The sequence below is a fragment of the Ctenopharyngodon idella genome, chromosome 21 (assembly GCF_019924925.1).
Source record: "Ctenopharyngodon idella isolate HZGC_01 chromosome 21, HZGC01, whole genome shotgun sequence".
Lineage (NCBI taxonomy): Eukaryota > Metazoa > Chordata > Actinopteri > Cypriniformes > Xenocyprididae > Ctenopharyngodon > Ctenopharyngodon idella.
Window position 1 is genome coordinate 18,591,265 of NC_067240.1, and position 12,695 is coordinate 18,603,959.

A 12,695-nucleotide genomic window follows, 5' to 3' on the forward strand; every position below is an offset into this window, starting at 1 on the left:
TTCATAGCCTACAATTCAAAACCTTTTCCATGCAATGATAAAGTCAACGTTTCAAACGATACATACAAGTTTTTTTTGTTTGGTTTTTAGTGCTTTTTGGAACTTGCATTAGTCTCCATCCTCTTTGATAGTATAAAAGAGAGCAGCCTGAACATTATTCACAACATATATTTTTGTTCTCCACAAAAGCAGCTATATTTGGGTTGTAACTACTTGGGTGAATAAATTAAAACAGAAATGTTCATTTTGGGTAACCTATTCCTTTACAACCTATTCCTTTACAACACTATCAGACATTTTGGTGAAAAAAATTTATACAACTAGCTAGCCTATGCTAACTTTTTTTTGCACGGGTCAACAACACCCACGGCTCTGTGTATGATTCAAGTCGATATTCTCACGGCTCCTTAGGTCAGGTAGTTTCAACATGAGTTTGAGGTTGTGATGGTACGGGATTTCCCTGTGAAGCATAAATTATACACTACAAGCGAACGACACGACGCGACAAAACCAGAGCGAAGCTATTATAATCAACGGAGCTGAGAGTGCACTAGAGGGTGGTTGATTTAAGTTGGGAGCGCGCGCGCATGCAGTGTAGACAGACTGTTACGCCCTCTTAAACATTGTCACAGCCACATTTACTTCGGTAAACTTCCTCAAATATGCCGTTAAGCCATTAACTTCCTCTCTAAGGGGTGAACACACTCACGTCCTACAGACCTCAACAACTAACTTCCACAGCAGCGGGATTACGGTCCTCAAGAGCATCTGATATGTTTGGTAAGACATGTTTATTTATTTAATAATAGTCATATATAGTCCTGTGATATATAACCTAGCTTGTTAGACAACATCTTTATGTGTTTAATTTCTGACTTCGCTAATTAAAGATAAATTACTCAGGTGCAGATTTATAATTCAGAACGTGTGATATTATGCTTAATATCCTGTTCTCGCTTTCGACCGCGGCTCGATGATTAAGCAGTGAATTGGGTGTTTTAAATCAGAGAGCAGGAATAGGGGCCACTCCCATAGCGTACCGTTGTATACGAATACATATCAATACAGTATACGCTCATTAATATTAAAACCTGAGGACCTGTCTTCGATTTTAAAGGTAATTCATAATAATGCCAAAGATAACCTGAAGTGATAAGTTTATTTCATGGCACTTTTGACCACTTTCAATTAAATTACAGTTGAGTTGACACTCTGAAAACACATAAAACAGAGTAGAAATGACTAATTACTGCGACAAATTAAATGAATGAAAGCAAAGTTGTTATAACAATGCTTTTAGTGTACAATATAGAAACTTTTCTGAAAGACTGTTCTGTGAAAGTTTGGTTGTGCATGCTGAAACATAACATAGAAAATGAATGGGAAATTATGCAAATTTGAAAAAAAAAAAAAAACAAAGCAAAAAAAAAAGGCAGTTGGGTTTTCCAGAGGGAATGAGGAACTGAGAAACATCCTCATTTTAAGCAATCCAAAAGAGCCATGCAGAAGTTGGGATATTTATCTATTTCAGAACCATATAGCAGCTTTTATTAGGGAAGTCATATTTGCTTTTGCATATTTTACTAACCAACCACTGTCATTCTAGTTACTAAAGATAATAGAATATCTGTGCGAGGATCTTCCACATTCATCTGTCAACCTACACGCAGTTGTAGGCCGTTATTGTCGACTTCTTAATATGAAAATACCATTACAAAACAGCTGAATATCTTGAATGACACAAGGGGCTTACTGAGACGCGCTTTTCTGCTGTGAGTCACTGGAAAGACGGTGACTTGCTGTGTCATAAATTGTGGTGACAGTTCCCATGATAATTTTTTCCCTCATTTTCACATATTTAAGTGTGCAACTATAGATGACTAAGTGTGCAATTACAGTCCATCTGACAGTTACACTTTCAGTTTTAACTGAACTGACTGGGGTTTATGATGAAAGACTCTAAATTCTAGGTTCAGTATAGTGTGCAAAGGATGGATAAATGTAACTCACCACTTCTAGTTTTGATTTCTTTCTGCAATCTATAGCGCAAGTTCCTTTTTCTGCCAAAACTTGTAGCCATTAGGATCGTCTGTTCCTCTGCTGGCTTAGGCCTACACATGATTTGCGTAATTCGGTTCAGTGATAAAGTGCGATAAACTCACATAACACTTGAACAAATACCATAGACAATATTCAGATTAGTGGTCGACCATTATGGGATTTTCCAATGGTTGAATCTTAAAATATTACATTTAGTCAGCTACATTCCTGAACAGTGTTGGGGGTAACGCATTACAAGTAACTTGAGTTATGTAATCAGATTACTTTTTCAAGTAACTAGTAAAGTAACAACCATACTTTTTCAATTTACAACAAAATCCTATTCTATTCTATTCTGCGCACCCTCTACTGTACAGGCATAAATTTGCATTTCCCTTAGCCTGAGGTTTATTCATTTCACTTTTGGTGTGAAAGGACCTTTACATTAGCCAAAAATAGAGCTTTTTTGTTGTTATTAAAAAAACAAACAAGCAAGCCCAGATGAGAAAAAGTAACGCAAAAATAATGTAATGCATTACTTTTCATAAAAAGTAACTAAGTAACACAATTAGTTACTTTTTTAGGGAGTAACGCAATATTATAATGCATTAGTTTTAAAAGTAGTAACTTTCCCCAACACTGCTCCTGAATGTCATCATTGATGACTTGAGCAGTACTCCAAATATGAGTTCAGCATAGTAAAACTAGACACAGTAAAAAAATGTCAATGGCATTCTACTGCACTTGATTTTCTCCATTTTATATAGCACTGAGCACTTCTGCTAAATATGGGTATAGTGATATGACAATGCTGTGTTGTAAATGACAGGACAGACTCCACCCAGACTGAACTGTCAGTGCTGTTTCTTTGAGTTCTTGGTTCACTAACCACATTGGCTAACGCCTTGCAGAGGAGGGTAGGGCTCAGAGTATTTCTCTCTCTGAGCGTCTCTGGAGATTGGGCAGAGTCCGTCTCACTCCTTTCTCCTGGGGTCAAACATCTGCCAGACTCTTGGAATAAGTGAGAAAGTAAGAGAGAACTGAGAGTTTTTGGTCATAACTCCACAGCTCTCAGTTTCTTGTTGATGTGCGAGGACACAAATCGTTCTCAAAATTGCTACAAGCAAGATGGCCAGCATGTCATGATCAAACTATTGTGAAAACAGCTTATCATGACACAAAAATGTTAATTAATAACAGAAAATAACATGAAAACAGCTGTTGAATGATTTTAGAAAGTGCTTTGCTGACGGTACTTCACACTGGCCTCTAGTGTAACGGGTAAAACTCGTCAGTAAATCTACTTTCCAGCTTCTTTTTCCACAAAAACAGCAATTACCCATGTTGCCCTTGCACAGAATTTCCGAAATGTTGAAGAACTATAAATATATGTATTCAATCAGTCCCCTCACATCAAATGTCGACAGCATAAACCGAAACCTGTTTTGAAGTTTTCCAGCATGTACATGTTTATAAAATTTCACATTACGTGTCATATTTCCTACAGAAAGCCATTTGACTCATGACCCAAACTGATCATATTTCCATTGTAAATGACACAAATGGAGGGTAAAAAGAAAGATATGTTGTTTTTGTGCATTTCTGTGGAGATTAATGCATATAATCCCATCAAGTGGGAATTTATTTGTGTTATAATACATACACAGCTTACCGATTGAACTGCAAGGGGAAGTAGAAGGAACTGGAGGAGGCTGACTGTGTATTCAAAACATTGTTTCATAAAGGCCCAAATGACCTCAACACGCTGTGCATTTGCATGAAGAAACAATTAGATGTTCTCGTAACCTTTTTCCTTTGTCCTTCTTTTTGCATGTGTGTAAATGTTTTTTTCCACTAATGCATTCATACATCCTCACTTTTGAAATGTCTATGTTCGCCCATCAATGATCAAAGATTTAAAAAAAAAAAGTTTTATTTCACGCAAAAATGAAAATTCTGTCATTAATTACTCACCCTCATGTCGTTCCACACCCGTAAGACCTTCATTCATCTATGGAACACAAATTAAGATATTTTTCATAAAATCCGATGGTTCAGTGAGGCCTGCATTGCCAGCAAGATAATTAACACTTTCAATGCCCAGAAAGCTACTGAAGACGTATTTAAAACAGTTCATGTGACTACAGTGGTTCAACCTTAATGTTATGAAGCGACAAGAGTACTTTTTGTGTGCCAAAAAAACAAAATAATGACTTTATTCAACAATATCTAGTGATGGGTGATTTCAAAACACTGCTTCATGAAGCTTCGAAGCTTTACAAATCTTTTGTTTCAAATCAGTGGTTCGGAGCGCGTATCAAACTGCCAAAGTCACGCCCCCCAGTGGTGAACCATTGAAATTTCGAAACACTTATGACCTAACGAAGCCTCGTTTACTGAAATCACGTGACTTTGGCAGTTTGATACACGCTCCGAACCACTGATTCGAAACAAAAGATTCAGTGTTTTGAATCCCCATCACTAGATATTGTTGAATAAAGTCGTTATTTTGTTTTTTGGTGCACAAAAAGTATTCTCGTCACTTCATAACATTAAGGTTGAACCACTGTAGTCACATGAACTGTTTTAAATATGTCTTTAGTAGCTTTCTGGGCATTGAAAGTGGTAATTATCTTGCTGTTAATGCAGGCCTCACTGAGCCATCAGATTTTATCAAAAATATCTTAATTTGTGTTCTGAAGATGAACGAAGGTCTTACGGGTGTGGAACGACAAGAGGGTGAGTAATTAATGACAGAATTTTCATTTTTGGGTGAACTAACCCTTTAAGGCCTGTTCACACCAAGATGAATATGAGGTGCGAAAATTTGGAGCGGTAAACATTTTAATTTGAATGAACGATTGTTAATGCGTCTGCAACAGATTTCTTTTACAGAGAGGTGTTCTAATTTCTTGAATAGCAGAGAATGAATTCAGTTATTCAAGTTAACTAAAAATGTAAAAAAACATTTTCTTAACTTTAAATAAAATAAACGTTAACTGAAATAAAATATAAAATAATTAAACTGAGCTAGTTGCCAAAACAACATTTCTCATTTTCATTTAGTTTAACTTGATGTACTAAAATAACTAAAGCTAAAACAAAATAAAAAGTATAAAAACTATATAAAAATACCAAAAAACAATAACTAAAAAACACAACCGAATTAAAACTTTAACTAAAATTGAAATGAAAGCAGAAAATACAAGGGGATCTTTGTAGTCCTAAAATCCACTTTTTTTTTAGCAATGACTCAAAAGAGAAAAAAACAATGGATGTCAGTCTTGTATGAAGGAGAAAAATTCTGGGAAAATGGCCCCCCCGTGCTATGTTATATATGGCGTGTTCCCGCCCCTAATTCACACAGTTGAATGCCATTGGACATTGCGATGCAATGTCGTTTTGTCAATCAGGCGTCAGTATTCTAGTAAAACAGTGTTTCCCCATAGCGTAATCGATGACGCAACGTTGAGAGACCGATATCGAAAGGGAACTAAAATAGTATCATAAGCCACTCTTGTCTCTCTACTCCTTTATTTGGTGTTTTATGATAAACACCATAGCGAATACAAAAGTCTGAATGACTGTTTGAAAACATGTAAATATTGTTTGACTTCCATTCACTGGACCAAATTTTTGTGCCAAACATTCATGTTGGTGTGATCAGGCCTTTAGGCATGACAACATTATAATGTACAGTATAAAAATGTTAATATTAATTTTTAGATTTGCAAAAAATTGCATTAAACAATGTTATACCATGGTCTGTCTGAATACTCGATTCTGATTGGCTGGAAAGTGTGCATTAAAACCGTTTAATGCACAGGTAGTTCCAAGTCAGTTTAATCACCGTTCTATATTAATGCGCTGCTTTCATTGAAGCACACACACAGTAATAATCTAATCACCTGTCCTTCCATCTCTGGCCATCTAAACAGTGTGTCATGTTGTCCTCTAACAGAGAGCATGTGTCTTTTTCTGCAGACTGTTGAAGTCGAGTGGTCACCTTTCTATCATGCAGAGCATCAAGTGTGTGGTGGTGGGGGATGGAGCAGTGGGAAAAACCTGCCTGCTCATCTCGTACACGACTGGCGCGTTCCCCAAAGAGTACATTCCCACTGTGTTCGACAACTATAGCTCCCAAGTCAGCGTGGACAACCGCACTGTCAGCCTCAATCTGTGGGACACAGCGGGCCAGGAGGAGTATGATCGCCTTCGCACGCTGTCCTACCCTCAGACCAACGTCTTCATCATCTGCTTCTCCATCTCCAGCCCCCCGTCCTATGAGAACGTCAAGCACAAGTGGCATCCAGAGGTGACGCACCACTGTCCCAGTGTGCCCATCCTGCTGGTGGGGACCAAGAGCGATCTTCGCAATGACGCGGATGTGCTGAAGAAGCTAAAGGAGCAGAACCAGGCGCCCATCTCACAACAGCAGGGTCACGCTCTGGCTCGCCAAATCCACGCCGTCAAGTACATGGAGTGCTCGGCACTCAGCCAGGACGGCATCAAGGACGTGTTTGCAGACGCAGTGCGTGCCTTCCTCAGTCCTCAGCCTGTGGCTGCCAAGAAGCCCTGTATACTCCTCTGAAAATATAGAGAGCATAGAGGTATTTTAAATGAATTACACACAGGAATGCATAGAAATTGTGGGAATGTTATTGAATGTTTGGAGTAATAGGTTTTCGGTGAACGGTGACCAAGAAACACAGCCTTAATCTGTGAAATTAGAGAAATACAAGATCAACTTAAGTATCAAGTTTTACACTGTATTGAGATCCCTACTGAAGAAGTTTTTTTTTTTTTTTTTTTTTTTTGAAGGGGTGGGGGTTCATAAGACCACTAAACAGTTTGATACCATCTCATGGTATCTCAGGAATACATAAAACAATATACAGGAACTAAACACTTAAATATATTTCAGTGTAAATGGGTTTTAGTTCCTTTTTAATGTTTGGAGACTTAATAATGTTGGTTAATGAAGTTTTTTGTCTTTTATTATTAACAAAAACACAATCTGAGAATATATATATATAGTACTAATTATAGTTTTTATGCCCAAGGCATTTGTTCTATGATTGGGGTGTCCTTGAGGACAGGCCTTTTGTATCATTAGTGACATTATCTATAATATTGTATGAGCCGTTCACACAGAATGCGTTCTTGCTTTTAAAAACGCGAGGCATAGCTGAATGTAAAAGAAAGCAGGGTTGCGCTTTTAAAAGTTGAACTTCCTTTGACATGACATCTGTAAAACACGTGAGATTCTGTAACAGCAAAGACTATAGTGTACCAGTGTCTGCCCAAGTATTTTTCCCATATAGATTTTAAAAAAGTATTCATTAAAAAATAATAAGCCATGAACCAAACCAACTAGCAACAAGGTAAATGTTGTGAAATATTACAAATTTGAATTTGAAGCAAAAAAGTATTTGAAAATCAAGACAATTCATGGCTTTAATGAGGGAAAGAACTACAATCCCACGAAGCATTGCGAATGATGTAATCAAATTCAAACTGTCAGATAAATATAAAGATGTTGATTGTGTATATAGAAACAACATATTTTGCATTTATTGAAAAATATGCATATATGTACAAATATTGAAGTACTTTTAGAGCATATAAGGAAGTGTGTCAAGTCATTCGCAGTTCTTCATGGGAGTGGTGTAGGTATGATGTCAAAGCCCCGCCCCCTGGTTCCCTCGAGATTTTCCTATGGGGTTTTATAATCAATTTATGAGTAAGGTAAACATAATTTGACAATACTTTGACGTTTTCTTCTACAACGCAAATTACACATGCCCATACCGAAAACGCAAACTTTAAGAAGTTGTGCTCATTTTTGAAAACGTACATTTTTAATAAATAACTAGATAAGAAAGTTTGGGATGTGAGTATGTGCAGTTTACATTGTAGAAAAAAATTTCAAAATATCGTCAAGTTATGTTTACCACAGGCTTTATTTTACTCATGAATTGAAAAACCCCATTATAGGAAAATCTCGAAGGAACCAGCGGCGAATTTCTCTTCCAGATCCTTACGTCATACCTACACCACTTGATTTACTTGTCGAGATTCTCTGATTGGTGGAGATTTCTTCGCAGAATCAAGGGTAATGTAATTCCACTGTTGAACACGATTATTTAAAAAGTTTTGTTGGCTTCAACAAAAGCATATACCCTTGATTAACACCTCGCAGCTCACAGTTGGTCTGCCTTTAATGGTTTATAAGTTATCATTCAAAATCAATTCCCCTGTGGAGAAAATCAATGGGATGTTTACTTCCAGAGCCCTACTGTTCAAACGCGTTCTGTGTGAAGCGGCTCCTTAGACATACCTGATCTTGTATGTGCGATGAGGGGGTTGTTGCCTGGCAGCTTGACGGCTTTACTTCCTTGTGGTGTGGAAACTGTCTGGCAGACCCTTCAGGAAACAGAGGTCCCAGCATGCTATGCGTCACATTCAACTCTTCATTCTTTTCTTCCTCAGCGCTCCAGGGTGGGGCTTCAGAACCTTATTAGAAAACAAGGCACTTTCTTCACTTAGTGACTGATTTGGGAACAGCTTGTGTCGTTTTAAATGGCACAATCCTAAATGAGCCATTAATGTAAAGGAAGGAAGCTTTCAGTTGGCCAAAGATTCAGTTCAGTAGATTTCAAGGCTCAGGGATTCATCAACAAACTAAAATGATGTGTTAGGTTCAGATGAATGTATAACTTTACAGTGCCTTCCTATAATGGAGCTTAAATTTAAGATTGTTGTATGTCAAATTTAAAAGCTAAGGGCAAAAGTATACAATACAACTGTTGGTATTTTCATTTCAGCTATAAAAATTATGTTTTTTAATGATGTTTCCATTTTTAAAATGTTATGTTTAGCCCATTGGCATTAGATGAAATGTTAGCTGAAAGTCAAGAAGGTAATATTGTGGCTCATTAAGGACACATGCTGCTTTCTGAAGAGTGCTTGAGTTTCCTTAAAACATTCACAGCAAAAGGACAAACACTTCATTGTGCATGAATCATACGATGATGTTTAAGTCATAACATGTGTTGCTCAATCTGTATGTGTGCTTTTGGCCATTCATGTATGAGAAATCCCACAGTCATGTGAAAGCAATACTTTCTAAAGCATTTAATAATTCAGCTGAGAGTTTTGTGGAAGCAAGAAGAAATACAAATGTATCCACATCACTGACCGTGACTTTGTTTGGCTGACGTGACAATGACGTTCCTCATTCCTTCTAAAAACAGAGGAAATCATTTGCACTTCTACAGACTTTTCCAAAATGTCAATGTCTTGCCTCAGCTTCTCGAATAACTCATTTTATTTATTTTTTTTTTCCAGTTTTTAAAATAACTTTGTCTTATCTGCATTTTTGTTTTACTAAACCAAAGATACCCTGTGGCATCCTTTAAATACTCAAAGGTCTGTTTTGCCTGTCATTTCCCCATGCCAATTTTACATCAAATATTTATCAGTTTGTAATTTATATAACATATATAATTACATTTTGGTTTACAATGCGTTTTAATTCAAATTTTGTATCCCAATAAAATTTAAACAGCTTTATTTTAACATCCTACTACAGTTTTGAATTGTTGTCATTTCAAGCAATGTTACATATGTAATTGTAAATATATTTCTACGATAATTTTGTTACATGATTTTTAAGAATGTTCCTCTACAATTTCAGTGCCAGTTTTGTCCTATGCAGGCTTGTTGTCTACCTTCACTACCATTCAAAAGTTTGGGCTCAGTAAAATGTTTTTGAAAAAAGCATCATTACTGCAGTCTTCAGTGTCACATGATCCTTCAGATATCATTCTAACATGATGATTTGCTGCTTAAGGGTCTGTTTACGACACCGTTTTCAAATAAAAACGGAAAACTTTTGGTTTTGGTTACCTGAAAGCGCAAACTTTTGAAAACGGGTTTCAAAGTGCAAGTTTTTGAAAATGCTACCGCTGTCATCTCCGTGTAAACTGCAAAAACGCGAATGTGTGAAAAGGTCACGTCATGCACATGCGTATTACGTGTTTAGTACATTCACCTTAATTTTCAACGCGGAAGTAAGGTGTTTTCTGTGAATGTGCGAGACTTCCGATTTATTAGCCGCTATTGGGAAATAACGAGAAGAATATAGTGCAGTATGCTAAACTGTAAAAATAAGGTGGAAAGGCATGCGCGTTTGGCGCGAGTGCTCTGTAAAAGAATGCGTATGCGCAGGCGCGTAGTCTTTGTTTACAAAGTGACACCGCCAACTACTTGTCTGGCATGCGTAATACAGCATTTTTAGTCATTTTCGCGGATCCGTGAACGATAACGCTGTCATCTGTACAAAGAAAAAACTTTTCCGTTTTTAGCATGTTTTAAGTGTAAACTTACCCTAAGAAACATTTCTTATCAATGTTGAAAACAGCTGTGCTGCTTATATTTTTTTTATGGAAACCGTGATAAACAAATATTTTGTAATATTATAAATGTCTCTACTGTCACCATTCATAAATTTAATGCGTCCTTATTAAACAAGTTTAATTTATTAAAAAAAAAAAAAAAAACTGATCCCAAACTTTTGAATGGTCTATAAATATCAAATAATTCGCTCATAATACTTTTAGATACAATTGCATTAAATTATTATTATTATTAAAAACATTCAGTCATATTGATTTAAAAGAGGAAGCAGGTATAGTGTATTTAAATACAGTGTGCCAGATCATTTCCCTATCTGAGTTTGATAGTGAACATATAAAGGCAAAATAGAGTGAACCTGATATCTGGTTGTGCTCACACACACACACACACACACACACGCACACTCACAGAGAACCTTTTGCAGTAGGTAGTGATTACAGCAGAGGTGTTCAAGTCAAAGTTCATTGGAAGGTATTTTAAATATAGTGAAATGTCCTTTTCTTTATAATCTATAATTCTACCTGTCCAAGAAAGAAAGTAAAAGCCTTTTTGGCAAACAACAGATTCTGTAAAAAGTACATTTTACCAAAAATGTTATCATGTATTCATCCTCATGTTGTTCCAAATCTGTATGACTCCTTTCTTATCAAAATACATAAAAACTGATACAAAAACTGTTCTTCAAAATATCTTATTTTGTGTTCCACTGAAGAAAGAAAGTCATACTGGTTTGGAAAGACATGAGGTTGAATAAATGATGAGAGAGTTGTCATTTAAGGTCAACTATCCCTTTAATTTTCAGTGAGCTAGATTCTGTTTAAACTAACTTCTTAAAAAGGTCAGTGCTGGCCAGTGAATTTGGACAATCAGGAATGCTTCAGAAGGGATTTCCTTTAGTGCTCTTTAGCTTGCAAGCTTCCTTTATCTGTGAGTAAATAAACAACACTCCCAATTTGGCATCAGAATGATGTTCAGCTGTAACTCTTAGACATCCTATTTCTACCTGCATACTGAACATATCAGACCATATCAAGTTTTATGCACTGATCCTCTCTCAACTAGCAACTATTTCAATGCAACTGTAATATTTGCTATTTTTGTTCAAACTCATTATCGGTGCCTTTCCCTGCATGACCAGAATTTGCCCACTCTCTGCTGCCTAACCGCTCTTATTTGACTGTGAAATTAGCTCCTGGTACCTCTGTTTGTTTTCCAGGTGCTAACAGTGACTCTTTTGTCAGTTTAGCTTCATTCATTTGTTTGCTCATTCCTGTGAAAAGTTTTGACTCGAGCCACACTCACAGCTCCTCTGCTATATGATGACCATCTTCTTCTGACATATCTTAAATTATTTTGAAATGAAGAAGTGAAAATGAATGAAAAAAGTACACTTGTGAACAACATTACACTGCATTTCTTTCTACTCAAATGTAACCATCAAAACTGCAATCTACAACCCCCAAGCTCAAAGGCTCAATGTATCAAAATTATTATAAAATAATTATGGTAACACTTTACAATAAGGTCTCATTTGTTAACATTAGTCCAAGTATTAACTAACATCAGCTAACCGTTAATAATACAGTAGTTCATTGTTCATATGAATTGACAGTGCATTAACTAATGTTAACAAATACAATTTTCTATTTTAAAAATGTAGTAGTAAAAGTTGTAATTAACATTGACTAATATTAAAGCTGTAGAAGTATTGTTTTTAGTTCATGTTAACTAATGTAGTTATCTAATGTTAACAAATGAAACCTTATTGTAAAGCGTTACCATGATTATTATACTGCTGTCAAATCGATTAATCGTGATTAATCGCATCTAACATAAGTTTGTAAATATGTGTGTGTGTGTGTGTGTGTGTGTATATATATATATACACACACACACACACACACATATATGTATGTATGTGTGTATACACACACTTTATATTTACAAACATTTGTTAGATGCGATTAATCACGATTAATCGGTTTGACAGCACTATTGCTATTAAATATTCAATTACTATAAAATATATTAAAATAAATAAAAAGCATTCATTATAAATGCTACAAATGGATTTAGGCATCACAATAAAATTAATATTCCAATACCGATAAACAGAGGCAGACATTAGTGAAATATTTTTACTCTGCTTAAGTACATTTTTCAAGTGTCTGTACTTTATCAGAGTGTTTTTCTTTGGAAAACTTTTACTTCACAAAATTCCAAAGCATAATATT

At 35.9% G+C, this 12,695-nt stretch overlaps 1 protein-coding gene and 1 long non-coding RNA gene across 2 annotated transcripts; one reads left to right on the plus strand and one right to left on the minus strand.

Moving 5' to 3' along the window:
* Positions 1-531: 531 nt before the first annotated feature.
* On the plus strand, positions 532-9,628 carry rhogb (ras homolog family member Gb). Its single transcript, XM_051878918.1, has 2 exons — positions 532-780; positions 6,025-9,628. The coding sequence occupies exon 2, from the start codon at positions 6,056-6,058 to the stop codon at positions 6,629-6,631; it is 576 nt and encodes a 191-aa protein (XP_051734878.1). The 5' UTR covers positions 532-780; positions 6,025-6,055; the 3' UTR covers positions 6,632-9,628.
* Positions 1,146-4,036, minus strand: LOC127504372 (uncharacterized). Its single transcript, XR_007927353.1, has 2 exons — positions 1,661-4,036; positions 1,146-1,627 (listed from the first exon to the last, which is right to left on the minus strand). It is a non-coding gene; the product is annotated as an uncharacterized LOC127504372 (long non-coding RNA).
* Positions 9,629-12,695: the final 3,067 nt, after the last annotated feature.

Coding starts and splice junctions, on each gene's coding strand:
- rhogb (XM_051878918.1), top strand. CDS start 6,056: ATGCAGAGCATCAAGTGTGTGGTGGTGGGGGATGGAGCAGTGGGAAAA.